Source organism: Pipistrellus hanaki, assembly GCF_964339955.1.
Source record: "Pipistrellus hanaki genome assembly, chromosome: X".
Lineage (NCBI taxonomy): Eukaryota > Metazoa > Chordata > Mammalia > Chiroptera > Vespertilionidae > Pipistrellus > Pipistrellus hanaki.
Window position 1 is genome coordinate 76,650,348 of NC_140524.1, and position 15,123 is coordinate 76,665,470.

A 15,123-nucleotide genomic window follows, 5' to 3' on the forward strand; every position below is an offset into this window, starting at 1 on the left:
AGCGAGAAGGTGGGTGTGAACCAGGAAGCTTTCTTGAAAACTCCAGGCGTCTCTGTATCCAACAGAAAAGCGACCCAAGACAGAGTCCTCAGCAACTTTCTCAGGTTGCGGAGGCCCTGGAGGAGGCCACAGCGGCGGCAACTGTGGCTCTGAGGGCGGAGGCGGAGGCGGTGGAGACTGTGGAGGCGGCGACAGCTGCGGAGGAGGCAGAGGTGGCACAGACAGCGGCGGCGGCAGCTGCGGCTTCAGCAGTGGAGGCAGCAGCAGCGGCAGTGGCAGCGGAGGCGGAGGCAATGAAGATCTCAACAAGGGTGAAACTCGGGGAGAGAAAGATGCTATCCAAGTGGAGCTTCAAGGATCTGAGCTGTGGAAGAGATTCCACGCCATTGGGACTGAGATGATTATTACCAAAGCCGGCAGGTTCGGCTCTGCTCAAGCTGATTAAGGGTCACACACGGTAGTTCCTTATTGTTCAGCTCTCCTAAAATGTGATGCCTCCGGCTTTATGCACTAGCAATCAACCCCTCAGCCCGTGCCCCCACCCCGACAGACATTAGAAAACCACTGCCTCTCAATTGACCAGATTAGGATGTGCCTGGCTCATGTTAATGGCTCCGTATTTCTTTTCTGTACATTATGACTCCAAAAACTCATTCTTCTTGCGTGATATATGACAAAAATTAGACCTGCCAGGCAGCTAGATGCCAGATTCCAACCCCGCAACTTAAGCTTATGGCCATGGTAATCTGTTAAAGCCTCATCGTTTTCAGAAGACAATATCCCATCTAGCATCTTCCCAAATCATCATCCCTAGCCCAGGCCAGTCAGAGGTGGAGCATTCCCACTTTGACCTGGTGCCATAGGGCTATATTTTAGGGGCAGCTGGGTAACTTTGTGTGTGTGTCAATCCTCCTAATTTCAGTCTTTTTTGAATCTGCCTTCAAAAAGTTCCACTGAAAACCTGAGAAAGGGGAATAGCATTTCTCTCTTACTTTCTCTGTTATAGCTTTTTTTTTTTATGGTGGTAGTGGGGAGTGGGGTGGACAAAGTCTTGTGGTAAGGATATTCCACTCCATACAGACATCCTAAACTTATTCAATCAAGTATACAACTAACAGTCTTTGTTCCTATAGAAAATGTCATTCCCTAAACCTGTCCTCGAATGGGAAGGGTATTGTGAATTCCTTCACTTCTCATTTGACCCCCAACCCTGCCACACTTGAAATGTCTCTAAAAGCACCCAGATCAGTTGCTATTTCTCTTCCACAGGCGGATGTTCCCCTCTGTTCGGGTCAAGGTGAAAGGGCTGGACCCAGGGAAGCAGTACTATGTGGTCATGGATGTAGTGCCTGTGGATTCCAAACGCTATAGGTAACCAGGCCCTAAGGAGAGTACTACAGGCTCAGGCTGGGAATAGAGATTCTGGTCTTTGGAACCTGAGAGTGCTATTTTGAAAACTCTAAAACTCTACCACAGGTAAGGGAAGTGGGATTGCTTTCCTGTGGGATTTGAGAGTCAATTTTCCTTGATCAAACCAAATTGTCTTGTTCACACTGGGGTTCGGACTGAGAAAAGATCATTCCTCCTTTTTCCTCTCCTTCTTGTAAAGAGGTGCCGTTTGCTTCTTCAGTGTCTCCCAAACCTCTGGTCTATCCACTGCTCTGGCCTTGTCTGTGCAAACGGCAGAAGGTGTGCACTCAGATGGCTGTTTGTGGAAGTTTGGGAAGAAATGCCTGCGATTCTGTGTCCATACTGGGCTCTGCGTTGTGCTACTTTGGCAGAAGATCCTGGAGTAATGCCCTGGTTTGCCATCCAATGCTAGTCTAGCAGTTACTGTACTAGGTCCACCTTTTCTTTCTTAGCCTCTTTCCAGAAACAGAGGTCAGGTCACAGAGAGTACAAGAAAACTTGTCTCTTGCTATAAGCACTCTACTTAGTGCTATCTAAAAGTGTCTGAATTAATCAAAAACCAAGAAGCCGGAAGTGTGGGCATACTAGCACTTTGGCTCAGGAGCTATGGGGTTTGTGCGGGAGCCACTGCACTCTGGCCGTGAGCTGAGAGCTATGAGCTTTCTACCAAAGTGGGTGTCTAGCCTTTCTAGGAGACAGCTAGGTTTGGAGGTTAAGGGAAAAGCGCAGCTCAAGAGGCCGCAGGAGCAAATGTCTGGGAACAACAGAACAAGCTGTTAGCCTCTGGTATTTGAGCTGTCTTGAAAATGCTGTGCACAACCCAGGGGATGAAATTAGAAATACTGTGAAAATCATTCTGGAGGCCGAATGGGGCAGAGTTCATGCGGATATACTGATATGAAGCCTTGCTGGCAAAAGTTCTTCCACAATGACTCCTGGCAGTGAACTGGATAGACACCTTCCTCACCTCCTCTGCTTCTTCCCTGACACTGTGGCCCAAAGCATGAGGATTTTTCTGGCGACTCTGTGAGATGAAATGGGTTAGTTCAATTTCTGTTGTGATTTCTGAGAGGAAATACAAACCAGACTCTGAAATCCCATGACATTATACTTGTTCTGGCACTGCATTGTGTTTTAATGACATATGCTTATTTGCAGTTTTCTTTCTGTCCCTAAACAATCTTTGGAAATCAAGTTTGAACTTCTACTAGTTTCCACTGGGATTAGCTGGCAAACTTTGGCAGAGGCCATTTGGACCAGATCTTGGCCGCCTTCTTCTCATGCCCCTAGATTTGGCTGGCTGTGCCTAAGTTTACATTTCCCTCACCTTTTTTAGGTATGTGTACCACACCTCTCAGTGGATGGTAGCTGGGAATACTGACCATTCCTGCATCACTCCCAGGCTCTATGTTCACCCAGATTCTCCCTGCTCAGGAGAGACCTGGATGAGGCAGATCATCAGCTTTGATCGCGTGAAACTCACCAACAATGAAATGGATGACAAAGACCAGGTAAGTGTGCAATCCTTTGCCCTGAGAAAAGGAGAGAAATGCTAAGGCATCAGTGACGAGGTCATCCTGGATATGCCAAGGAGGCTTCTCCCAGATGAGTTAATTGTGGTCTTTAAGAATTGATCAAGTTCTGGGCCTATAATGAAAGTAGTTCCTATGGCTTTTGATGGCTGAGTCTGAGTTGGGAATGTTGAATTAAAGGACTGTGAGGATCAAATGACACTTGTTTAAGCCTAGATACCTGTACTGGGAGAGTGGAAAGGAATGTTTCAAAGATCTCCCTGACTCCTCAGCTTACCAAGCAATTGCTGTGAGCCCTGATTGCCTTTTAATAGATGGGCATTTTTGGTGTGGCATGATGTGTTGGAAGTCTCCTTTCCAGCCACCTGCATAGATGGCCTTTTCAAGTCACCTTCATCTCGAGCTTCTCAGATGCACCCCTTCCATTCCCCTTACCAGTCTGACTCTATGCCAACAATACAAGGAAATAGGCAAACTCCAGAAATTGAGGTGGAGAATGACAGGTGGTTGCCCATCGGTTACCATTAGCCCAAAGAATTTATGGCATGCAGTCAGATCCCAGTGACACTTGGGTACATCTCATGGATACCCACATTTGGAAGTAGAGAAAAGCCCATAGAAATGGAATCACTGATGGCTCTGATGCCCTGGTGCAGAAATTTCTTAGCCCTGAGGGTCTCTTCCTGGAACAAAATAGCAGAGAAAAATCCTTGTGTGTAACTAATTAGCCTTTCTGGTTTAGTTTTACTTTTGTGTGTAAGCAAATTGGGGGGTACTGATGAGAAAAGGACAGTATTAAGGAAGGGAAGCCAATTTCTAGGCAGCATTTGATCATTTCTCCTCCAGATCATTCTGCAGTCCATGCACAAGTACAAGCCCCGTGTGCACGTGATGGAGCAGGACAGCAGAGTCAGCCTGTCCTGGATTCAGTCCCTGCCCACCGAAGGAGTTAAAACATTCTCCTTTGAAGAAACGGAGTTCACCACGGTAACAGCTTATCAAAACCAGCAGGTAAAGCTAACAAGATCCCTGGCAAGCAGTGGTGATCCCAGAGGGACTTGCAGAATAGAGGAAAGTTGCACTATATGGATTGAATTTTCCTTGGTTTAAAAAATCAACCACCACAATATAGTCTTATTGCATTTTTACCAAGGCATGTTTGATTGTGTATTGTGTGGATCTTGTGATTAAGAAAAGAGCAAAACAATGTGCCTGGAGAAAAAGAAAATAACCATTCTAAAGTTGACTTAGAAATACATTTGCATTTATTTAACATGCCGAAGTACATTGAAAAGTGTTTTATGGTTTTGTAACCATTAAAAACAATGGAGACAGTGTTATTACTAGTGCACTGACTTTATATTTCTCTCTCTTTTGAATTCATAGATTACCAAACTGAAAATAGACAGGAATCCTTTTGCTAAGGGATTTAGAGATCCTGGAAGAAACAAGTAAGCAATATAACAATCACATCAAATACTTACATAGCCCTTTTCACAAGTATTACAGGTAATCAAAGTGTGGATCAGAGACTCAGAGGCCCTAAATTTTGTAGCTAGTAGATGGTGGAAATGGACTTAGATTATTTGTCTCCAAAATCTTGCTTCCTTCCCAATATATTAAAAAATATCCACTTTTAAGATATTGCTTATTCTAGTTTCATCAGTTTTTTTATTCAAGGAATAATTACTCGGGATTTTATTTACAAGTCTAGCTATAAAAAGAATTATATTTCAGATATTCACACCTCAAAATCATAACAAAATAACTCACAAATGTACATAAATAATTATTTTCAGGAAAAACATTCTGGACTTGCTGAAGTTTGAATCTCTTTTTCCAGGGGTGTATTGGAAGGGCTTTTAGAGACCTACCCATGGGTGCCTTCTCTCACTCTGGATTTTAAAACTTTTGGTTCAGACACACAAAGTAAGAAACATTTTATTAATATTTACTTTTAAACGTTAATTAAATAGCTACAGACAAAGTTTTTATACCAAATATTACACAAGGGGATAAGTACATGTTAGAAAATGTGCGTTTATAAGAAAATGGGTATATATCTTAATGAAAAGGTAAGAGGCGAAAAGGGAAAGGAGCTGGCATGAAGGAAAAGAGCAGAGACATGATAATGGTGAATTTATTGACTTCTGTCTTCCTGAGATCTCCAGATGTCACCTAAATTCTTTAGCATCTTACTATTCATATTCTTTAGAATCTGTGGTGTATTTGTGGACTTATTTGCAAATATGTTAGATATGGAAATAAATACTTTGTGTTTTATGAGAAACATTTATCACATGCTAAAATGACTTCCATTAAATTAAATTAATTAAAATTTTTACCATACTTAGCTCTATTTTTTCTATTGTTGTAATTGGAAAAATAAATGTTAAAAACAATACTAAACCATTTCAAATAGCTTAATTACAACAAGCATTTAAAATATTTGTAATGTGTTTGTTCTCAGATAAGACAATACATGACTAAATAATAATCATAATTAGACAATGCAGGGTTTCTCATGAAAGAATGTATACCTTCATTTACTCTGATATTTAACAATAAATAAAAGAGCTTACTTACAAGCTACAAGGAATTATTTTATCCCTTATGTCTTTACTTCATTAAAGTTCAGGGGGGGGGGGGGGTAAAGTTCTAGAACATAAATTCTAGGCTACAATTACCTTGAGAAATCATCAATATTACAGTTATGTTGAGTTTTACACAGTACCATAACAAGCAATTGAAATGTGAAGAGATGAAGTCTAATCATTTGGCAAAATATTTCATGGGATTGACGATATTAATTTGGTCTGGAAGATTGCATACAAATATTTTTGTATTATCACTTTAATAACATCAAGGCAGCATGTTTTTTTAAAATATTTAAGTCAATACAAAGTGCACAAATTTAAAAAGTTTGATTATAAGTAGTTGACAATTTAAAAAGCACATTTTCTGAATTATTTAAGATGTCCAGAATACTCTCAAATTGCAAATAAAACGGGTAACAATTTTTTTAAATAATTTTAAATGTTTAGGTATAAAATAGATTTGCCACCCTGTTGATAAAGGATTAGTCTATGTACATAAAATAGAAAAACAACAGTAACACACACACACAAAAATTTGATTATGTTCAGTCAATAAAAAATCTTTTCAATTCAAACACAAAAATAAGTGAAGAGTTTAGATGTTTGTGGACCTTATAATTATCCCTAATTTTAGTAGATGCTAGGCAACCATAAAAGGTCACCTGACAACACTGATTTAAACATTTTCATTTTCATCTTGATATTTTTTTAAACTGCAAAACTGTCTTTAACTATTGATACAGTGTTACCATGAAAGTCTTTTTTTTTATGTATGAAAAAATCTAATGCATCTAAACATATACTTATTTATTTTATTGAATTTATTTGGTGACATCCTATACTAGTATAATAAAAGCCTAATATGCAAATTGGCTGAACAGTGCAATGATCAGTCACTATAACAGGCACTGACCACCAGGAGGCAGACAGTTGACACAAGAGTTGCCCGTGGTGGTCAGTGTACTTCCACAGGGGGAGCACCACTCAGCCAGAAGCTGGGCTCATGGCTGGCGAGCACAGCAGTGGTGGCAGGAGTCTCTCCTGCCTCTGCTACATAGAGGGAGGGGTAAGGAGAGAGGAATTCCCAACTGTGAGAGCCCAGGATTGTGATGGGGGTATCGGGCCTAAGCCAGCAGGCAAACATCCCCCAAGGGATCCCAGACTGCAAAAGAGCACAGGCTGAGCTGAGGGACCCCCACACACACACACACAAGCGCATGAATCTCATGTAACAGGCCTCTAGTTAGTTAATAAAATTTTATAGGATTCAGATGCATAAGACTACAATGCATCATGTATATATTGTACTGTTTTAATTTGTAAAGATTACTTTCATGTGCACTGATTTTTTTTTTTATCAGCCTGTTGCTTTCTCTAGAATCCCAAACAACTAATTTGTTTAATTTAGTCAAGAAGAAGGGGGTTTGGGGGACTGGAAGGAAGAAGGTAAAGGGATTAAGTAAAAAATAACAATAACAACAAAACAAAAAAGCCACATACATATAACACATAGACAGAGGCAATAGTGTGGTGATGGCCAGAGGGAAAGGGGGTGAAGAATAGATGAATGTGGACAAAAGTGGGGTAAGGGAAACAAAAAGAGATTTTGTTTGGGGCAAAGGGCACATGATGCAGTGTGCAGATGATGTTTTATTGAGTTGTACTCTTAAAACCTGTATGTATTAATGTCACCCCAATAAATTCAATTAAAATTACATTTGAATTTTGATGAGGATTACATTAAATATGTATATTGCTTTGGGTAAGATGTCCATTTTAACTATGTTGATTCTTCCAATCCATGAACACAGGATATTTTTCCACTTTGTTATGTCTTTTCAGTCTCTTTTAATAATATTTTTGTAATTTTCAAATTGGTAGCATTTCTGCTGATTTAATTCTTTTAGAAACTTTATGGATTCACTGTGAATTTTATTGGGGAGGGGGTCTACACAATTAGAAAATATCTATAGCCACTCACCTCTTAAGGATAAATCTTCCTCTATTTTTGGCTTTTGCTGAGATAACAATGCCCTTAAGCTTTTCAGTGTTCTGTAGAAGTCCATTTGTCTGACTGAAAAGTACTGCTTAGTAAATGCATTTTATCTTTCTGAGGTCCTAATAAAGGATTTTATACCCCCCCCCAAAAAAAAATAATGTTTTATAATTTTCAGTACATAGATCTTTCACATTATTTATATGTTTCTTTAATAAAAATTAAAAAAATGGAAAAGAAACTTTAGTAATTTTTTTAGTTTTAAAAAATCTAATTTATATTTTTAAGGTACTAGAGGCTCAGTGCATGAATTCATGCACCAGTGTGGTCCCTCGGCCTGGCCTGTGGGATCAGGCCTAAACTGGCTCTCCGACATCCCCAGAGGGGTCCCTGATTGTGAGAGGGCACAGGCCAGGCCCAGGGAACCCACCAGTGCACCATTGGGGCTGAGGAGGGATGCTGGAGATTGGCCAGCTGGGAAGGGACAGCAGGAGGGCTCCAGGGCATGTCTGGACCATCTTGCTCAGTCCCAATCAGCCAGACCCCAGAAGCAAGCTAACCTATCAGTCAGAGCATCTGTCCCCTGGTGGTCAGTGCATGTCATAACAAGCGGTTTAGTGGTCTTAGCATATAATTAGCATGTTATGCTTTGGTTGGTTGAACTGACAACCCGACGACCGGACACTTAGCATATTAAGCTTTTATTATATAGGATAATTGGTTCTTGGTCATACTTAATTGGGCTTCTTTGTAATTCATTGGATAAATATTACCTACCACATAATAGTAGTGCTAAGAGTAATAGTGGTAGTAGTAGAGATACAAATTCAACTTTGGTCTGAGGAATAAGCATATTCTTTCTCAAAGAAGTTTTTAAAAAATGTAAGAAAACCTAACCTAAGAATGAAGCAGGGATAGCTGTGGACATGATTAGTGATTCAGTAGGGACATCAGGTTCATTGACTGAATTGTCATTCACAGGTGGAAGCAGTGGCTCATCTCCAGTGATGTCTAGTGGAGGGGCTTTGAACTCCTTGCTTTCTCCACCTTGTTCCCCGCCTACATTTCACTTACCTACAAGTTCCCTTGGAATGGCCTATCCGGAGGTGTACCTGCACAGTATCAACTTGCCCCTTTGCTACAAGATTTGTCCAACTGATTTTTGGCAACAGCAGCCTCTTGTCTTGACTGCCGCTGAAAACCTAGCAAGCAACAGCAGTTCTCAGTCGTTAAGCCCACTCATGATGGAAGTTGCCAATTCAAAAAAAAGTTCATCTACAGACGTCAATGGGCAGTGTCTATCAGAACACAATTCTTCCAATCAAATACTGTATGGATTTCAGGCAACTGGAAACATTTTATCACCAAACCTCATTGCCAGGGAAACAGTTCATTGCTCTTTCCATCCTTCCTTTTGCTTTTATAGGTACAATTTCACTATGCCATCTAGACTGGTGAATGCTTCCAACCATCTCAAAATGAATGACAATACTCAAGTTTCTTTTGGAGAAGGCAAATGCAATCATGCTCATTGGTATCCAACCATTAATCATTGCCTTTAATGAAATAGTCACATTACTATAACAATTAAAAGTAAGCACACAGTTTTTCATTTGTATCCAGATAACAGTCAAGAGTTATTGGGCTTAAAAAACTTCATTATCAGAGAGCATTTCTCTGTTATGCATTTAAAGTGCCTTATTAAATGTTCATGAGAAGTCACATTCATTTTTCACCTATGCCAAATATGATCCATAATAATCTCTGATTACAATGGCTTTGGGCCTCAAAATAAGATTCTCAATAAATGTTATGTTTTGAGATGAACTACCAATGAAAATTTACCCCAGGAGATGAAGTCTGTAATTATAGTGAAGCCAGTGTACCATATCAATTGCTCTTACACATTGACAATGACCAAAAGAAGATGGATTTAATTTCTGTGAAATCAGTGAAACAATTCTAGATCTATCTATGAATATTGGCTTCATTGTAATTGTCTTTTTAGTAATTGCAGGAGAAAATTTCATTGTTCATTTGTCTTATACTTTTATATTATATTATATCTGTATTATATATACTAGTAGCTGATGAAGGGGCTACTAATATCAATATTAAGGTGCAAGTAAAGATGCAAACATTTAAATATTAATTTTTGAAGGCTAAAGATCATTTAATCCTGAGGGAAAATGAAGATTAAATGAAATGCAAACTATTATAAATAAATTCAATCTTTTATTTTCTTTTATTTTCAAATCATTCAAAAGCACTTTTTATTTATTCCTTTAACAAATCTGGTATTTTATACAGTTTACAAAAGAAAATTATTGTAGTTATCCAAAAAGATTATGAAATTTGGACTTGAAGGGAAAGAATATATTTGAGTCCATAAATATAAAAATACCATTACATTGTTACAATTTAATTCCACTCCTATACAATGATCACAGTAAATTGGACTAGACAAAGGTATCATAAACAAGACTTTATTTTAAACTAAAATGTTTATGAAGTTGAAAAGTTTCCTTTCACCTGATCCTAAATGTTTTATTACCAATAAAACATTGGTAATAAAAGGCTAATATCCAAATTTTCGCCTTGACTGGGAGTTTGGCCTGGAGTTTGATCAGGGGGATGGCTGGCCAACCTCTCGCAGACCCTTCCCCCAGCCAGCTCTGCCTAATCGGCCCTAATTGGGGCGGGCTGGCTGGACCCCACCCATGCACAAATTCATGCACCAGGCCTCTAGTATATATATAAACGATATATCTTTAAAATTAATCAGATTTTAATTTTAATCCTGCTAACTCTACCATTATTAACCCATGGCTCTTCATATCACCATGGCATGACCTAACTTTTGACAAACTAACCAAACTTTTAAACTGCTTTTTCTAACTTTTCTAAAACATATTAATAAAAACATATCATTACTTATTTTGTCCAAAATAATTATTTTCTCTTAAATGTTTCTTCATTTCTGGGAGTAGGCTTAGAACAGCCTATGGTTACACTCAAACTGAGTATGCTAGTAGAGATGAAATATTATGTTGCCCCAAAATAACTAGGCATCTTTATAAAAGTCTGAAGCAGAACACATGTACTACCTTGGTTTATCAAATCAAGGATTAAAGCAGTAAGTATACTTTATTACTGTCTACTGTAAAGCTTAAAAGTTGTAAGCTAACATTTACTGCTAAAATAAACTTTGATTTTTAAAGCAGAAAAGCCTGTCATATGATAATGAAACTTATTCTGATAGCTTACATGACAGATATTCAATAATTAATGACACAATATTTAACTGAAAATTTCAGAAAATCTCTAAGTTACTTTCCAAATGGTAATATTTATGAGAAGGCATTAATTTTATAGTTGCTCTAGTACATTTACCCCTAGTACATTTTAATATATGTTTTATATTTCAAACTACAGGCCCAGTACACAAATTCATGCACGGGAGGTGGCCCTCTGGGTGGCCTGCAGGGATTGGGCCAAAACTCACAGTCCAACACTGCCTGCAGCTCCTATCTGCCCCCAGCTGCCCTCCCTGCTGGCCTAGTCACCCCCAACTGCCCTCTTCTGCCAGCCATCTTGTGGTGGCTATCTTGTGCAAGGGTGTGATGTTCAATTTGCATATTGCCTCTTTATTATATAGGATTGTAAAATATTCAAACATTAATATTGTTGTTTCAATTTACTATACTACAAAAATGAAGATTTATATTTTTCTCTTACTATAAAGGTAAGCATTCATGATATTTCACTGATATTAGGTATGGGTTCTATCTATGGACTGAGAATGGACCTGACTTCATTCTTTTCTAAGTTTAGAATATGTCCATGGCAGAAAAATAAATGAACAATTAGAATCAGGAAGTGATGAATAAGTGAATCAGTCTTTGAATAATCAGATCTCTGTGATAAAAATTTGACAATGTGCCAAATAAAGACAAGTGTCTGTATTGGACATTATGGAAAATTTACCTTTCATCCTTCTAATCATTTATATTATGCACCTAGGGGAAAATCATGGTGTACATAAAGTAGGTAATGTGTCTTTCAGGTGTTACTGATATGCTAAACTGAACATGATTGAAATAAATGTTTTGTATAAATATTTAAAATATATTTTACAAAACTCTACAAATATATATATGTTTATATTTCCCAAAATGTGTATGCTTTGAATAATTATAAAGTCAGTGTTTATTAACATTTTCAAAATATAAAAGAATCTACAGAAATTAATCATTTTTTGTCATGCCTGTTTTCAAACCGATGACCATTCTGGTCCAGGTACTGCTGATACTCAAAACAATGGAGTTGCAAACAGGATGGGAAGAGATCAACCAAAGAACTTGTATACATATATGCATAACCCATGGACACAGAAAATAGGGTGGTGAAAGCCTGAGGTGGACTAGAAGAATTAAAACCAATGATAAATACTTACTTTTTCTCATCATGGCCAGTAAACTATACACATTTTACTGAAGGAATACTTTGATAGGAGCACTTATTTAAGTTTGTGCATAGAAAGGGAGTGGATTGACAATTCTCAGAGGGATAGGAGTGTGGGTGGTGTGGGAAGAGACTGGACAAAAATTGTACATCTATCGATGAGGACAGTCGGGGGGAGTAAGGGCAGAGGGTAGGGTAGGAACTGGGTGGAGGGTAGATATGTGGGGAAAAGAGAAACAATTGTAATAATCTGAACAATAAAAATTTATTTTTAGTAAAATGGATCAAAGGCCTAAATATAAGGCCTGAAACAATAAATTACATAGAAGAGAATACAAGTACCAAACTTATGGACCTTGGTTGTAGAGAACATTTTATGAACTTGACCCCAAAGGCAAGGGAAGTAAAGGCAAAATTAAATTAAATTAATGGGATTATATCAAATTAAAAAGCTTCTGCACAGCAAAAGAAACTGACAAGACAAAGAAGCAACCAACTAGATGGGAGATGATATTTGCAAATAGTACCTCTGACAAAGGTTTAATTTCCAAAATATATAGAGAACTCATAAAGCTCACCACCAAAGAAACAACCCAATTAAAAAATCGGGAGAGGACCTGAAATACACCTCTCCCAAGAAGCCATATGAACAGCTAATAGATATATGAAAATATGTTCACCCCCTTTAGCAATTAGGGAAACGCAAATCCAAACTACAATGAGATACTACCACCACCACCACCATTAAAGTGGCTATTATCAATAAGACAAGCAATAACAAGTGTTGGAGAGGTTGAGGAGAAAAGAAAACCCTCATTCGCTGCTGATGGGAATATAGACTGGTACAACTACCGTGTTTCCCCGAAAATAAGACATCCTCCGAAAATAAGACTTAGCACAACTTTGGGAGAAAAAATTAATATAAGACACTGTCTTATTTTCGGGGAAACAGGGTACTATGGAAAGCAATCTGGTAATTCCTCAAACAATTAAGAATAGAGCTACCAAAAAATCCAACAATCCCTCTCCTGGATATATACCCCTCAAAAATACGTATTCACAAAGATAGATGCACTCTTATGTTCATTGCATTATTCACAGTGGCCAAGACATAAAAATAACCAAAGTATTTTGTGATAGAGGATTGGATAAAGAAGAGATTGTATATATACACAATGGAATACTATTCAGCCATAAGAAAGGATGAAATAGAGCCATTTGCAATAACATGGATGTACCTTGAGAACATTATGCTAAATGAAATAAGTCAATCAGAGAAAGCTAAAAAACATATGATTTCACCAATATGTGGAACATAAAACTGAAACTGGTGAAACTGGTGTGGTGGTTTCCTGAGGAAAGGGGAAGGGGAATAAAGGAGTCCCAATATATGGTTACGGGAGAAGATTTCACTTTGGGTGGTGGGCACACTGTGCAATATACAGATGTTGTAACATAAAAGCTCACACCTGAAACCTACACTGAGTGGCCAAATTATTATGCTCTATGAACACATAATAATCTGACCATTCAGTGTATATCCTATATAATAAAAGGCTAATATGCAAATTGTCCCCTCGACCAGGAGTTCAACCAGCAGACAGGCCAGCCAACTGCCCATGTCCCCTCCCCCTGGCCAGGCTGGCTGGACCCCACCCATGCACGAATTCATGCACCAGGCATACCAGGCCCTTAACATATATTATGTGTTCAGGGATCATAATAATCTGGCCACTCAGTGTATATGATTATATTATCCAATGTGACACCAATAAATTTAATAAAAATGGAAAAAACATTTGACTCTATATTGAAATCTGTGAAATTTGCCACTTGTTAAAAATCAGTTACTGAGTTTATTCATTTGAAATATTTTTCTTTAGTGTCATTTATGCAATGATTTGTTGAGAGGAATAAAAATAAGTATAAGGCATGGTGGGGGTTTTTCCCTTAAAGGAGTTTATAGTCCATTTGGCAGAACTTCAATGTACATTAAAAACAGTTAAAAATAAAGTTAAAACAGTGTAAATGGCTTCCAATGGTTCAATAGAATAAAACACCAAAAAATTCATAATGATTATCTATATATATAAAAGGCTAAGTGTCCATCCATCCAGTAGCTATGATGCACACTGATCAACACGAGCTGCCATGACACGCACTGGCCATCCTATCTAATAAAAGAGTAATATGCAAATTAACCATCACTCTGCTGTACCCATAAGCCATGCTCACCAGCCAATCAGGAGTAAATATGCAAATAAACCCAATCAAGTTGGCTATGGCAACAGAGAGAGCAGGAGGGAGGCTTATGTTTCCCTGGCAATAAAGGAAGCCAAGCTTTGCACCTGACCTTGCTGGCATAGGCCTCCACTCAAGGCTACAAAGTTTCAATGATAGAAGATAAATAAATCCAAACAGAAATGACGGCAGTCACAGAACTGGAAAGAGCAGGAGGCTAGGGTTGCCCCAGCTATGGAGGAAGCCAAGCTTTTTGCACACCCTGGACGGTCCAGGCCTCCACTTAAGGCTACAAAGTTTCAATTATAGAAGATACATAAATCCCAGCAGAAATGGCTGCCACCACGAAGCAAGCAGAAGGCTTGGCTCCACTCCAGGCTACAAAGTTTCAAATGTAGAAGATAAATAAACCCCAGATACCAGGGCCTTTGCTTGGGTCACCAGGGGGCATGGCCAGCCTACAAACCACCACAGGCCCCTCACCCAGGCCACCCCATGCCCCAAAGGAACACCCACCCTGATCCTGAACATCCTTCTGGGCAAACTATCCAGCCCCCACCTGTGCACCAGACCTCTATCCTATCTAATAAAAGGGTAATATGCAGATTGACCATCACTCCAACATACAAGATGGCTGCCCCCATTGGTCAAAGATCCTGCCCCCATGTGGACAAAAGATTGCCACCACAAGATGACCAGTAGGGGATAGCAGTTGGGAGGAACCAGGCCTGCAAGGGAGGACAGTTGTGGGTGATCAAGCCTGCAGGGAAGGGCAATTAGGGGTGACCAAGTTGGCAGAGGAGGGAAGTTAGGGATGATCAGGCCTATAGTGGAGAGCAGTTGGGGGAGTGGGGGGGACCGAAGCCTGCAGGGGAGAGCAGCT

General features: G+C 39.0%; 1 protein-coding gene across 1 annotated transcript; it reads left to right on the plus strand.

Moving 5' to 3' along the window:
* Positions 1-331: 331 nt before the first annotated feature.
* Positions 332-9,097, plus strand: TBX22 (T-box transcription factor 22; the record flags this gene model as incomplete). Its single annotated transcript, XM_084870163.1, has 7 exons — positions 332-420; positions 1,270-1,371; positions 2,747-2,921; positions 3,789-3,953; positions 4,329-4,393; positions 4,786-4,871; positions 8,517-9,097. The coding sequence occupies exons 1-7, from the start codon at positions 398-400 to the stop codon at positions 9,095-9,097; spliced, it is 1,197 nt and encodes a 398-aa protein (XP_084726289.1). The 5' UTR covers positions 332-397.
* Between the last annotated feature and the right edge of the window lie 6,026 nt (positions 9,098-15,123).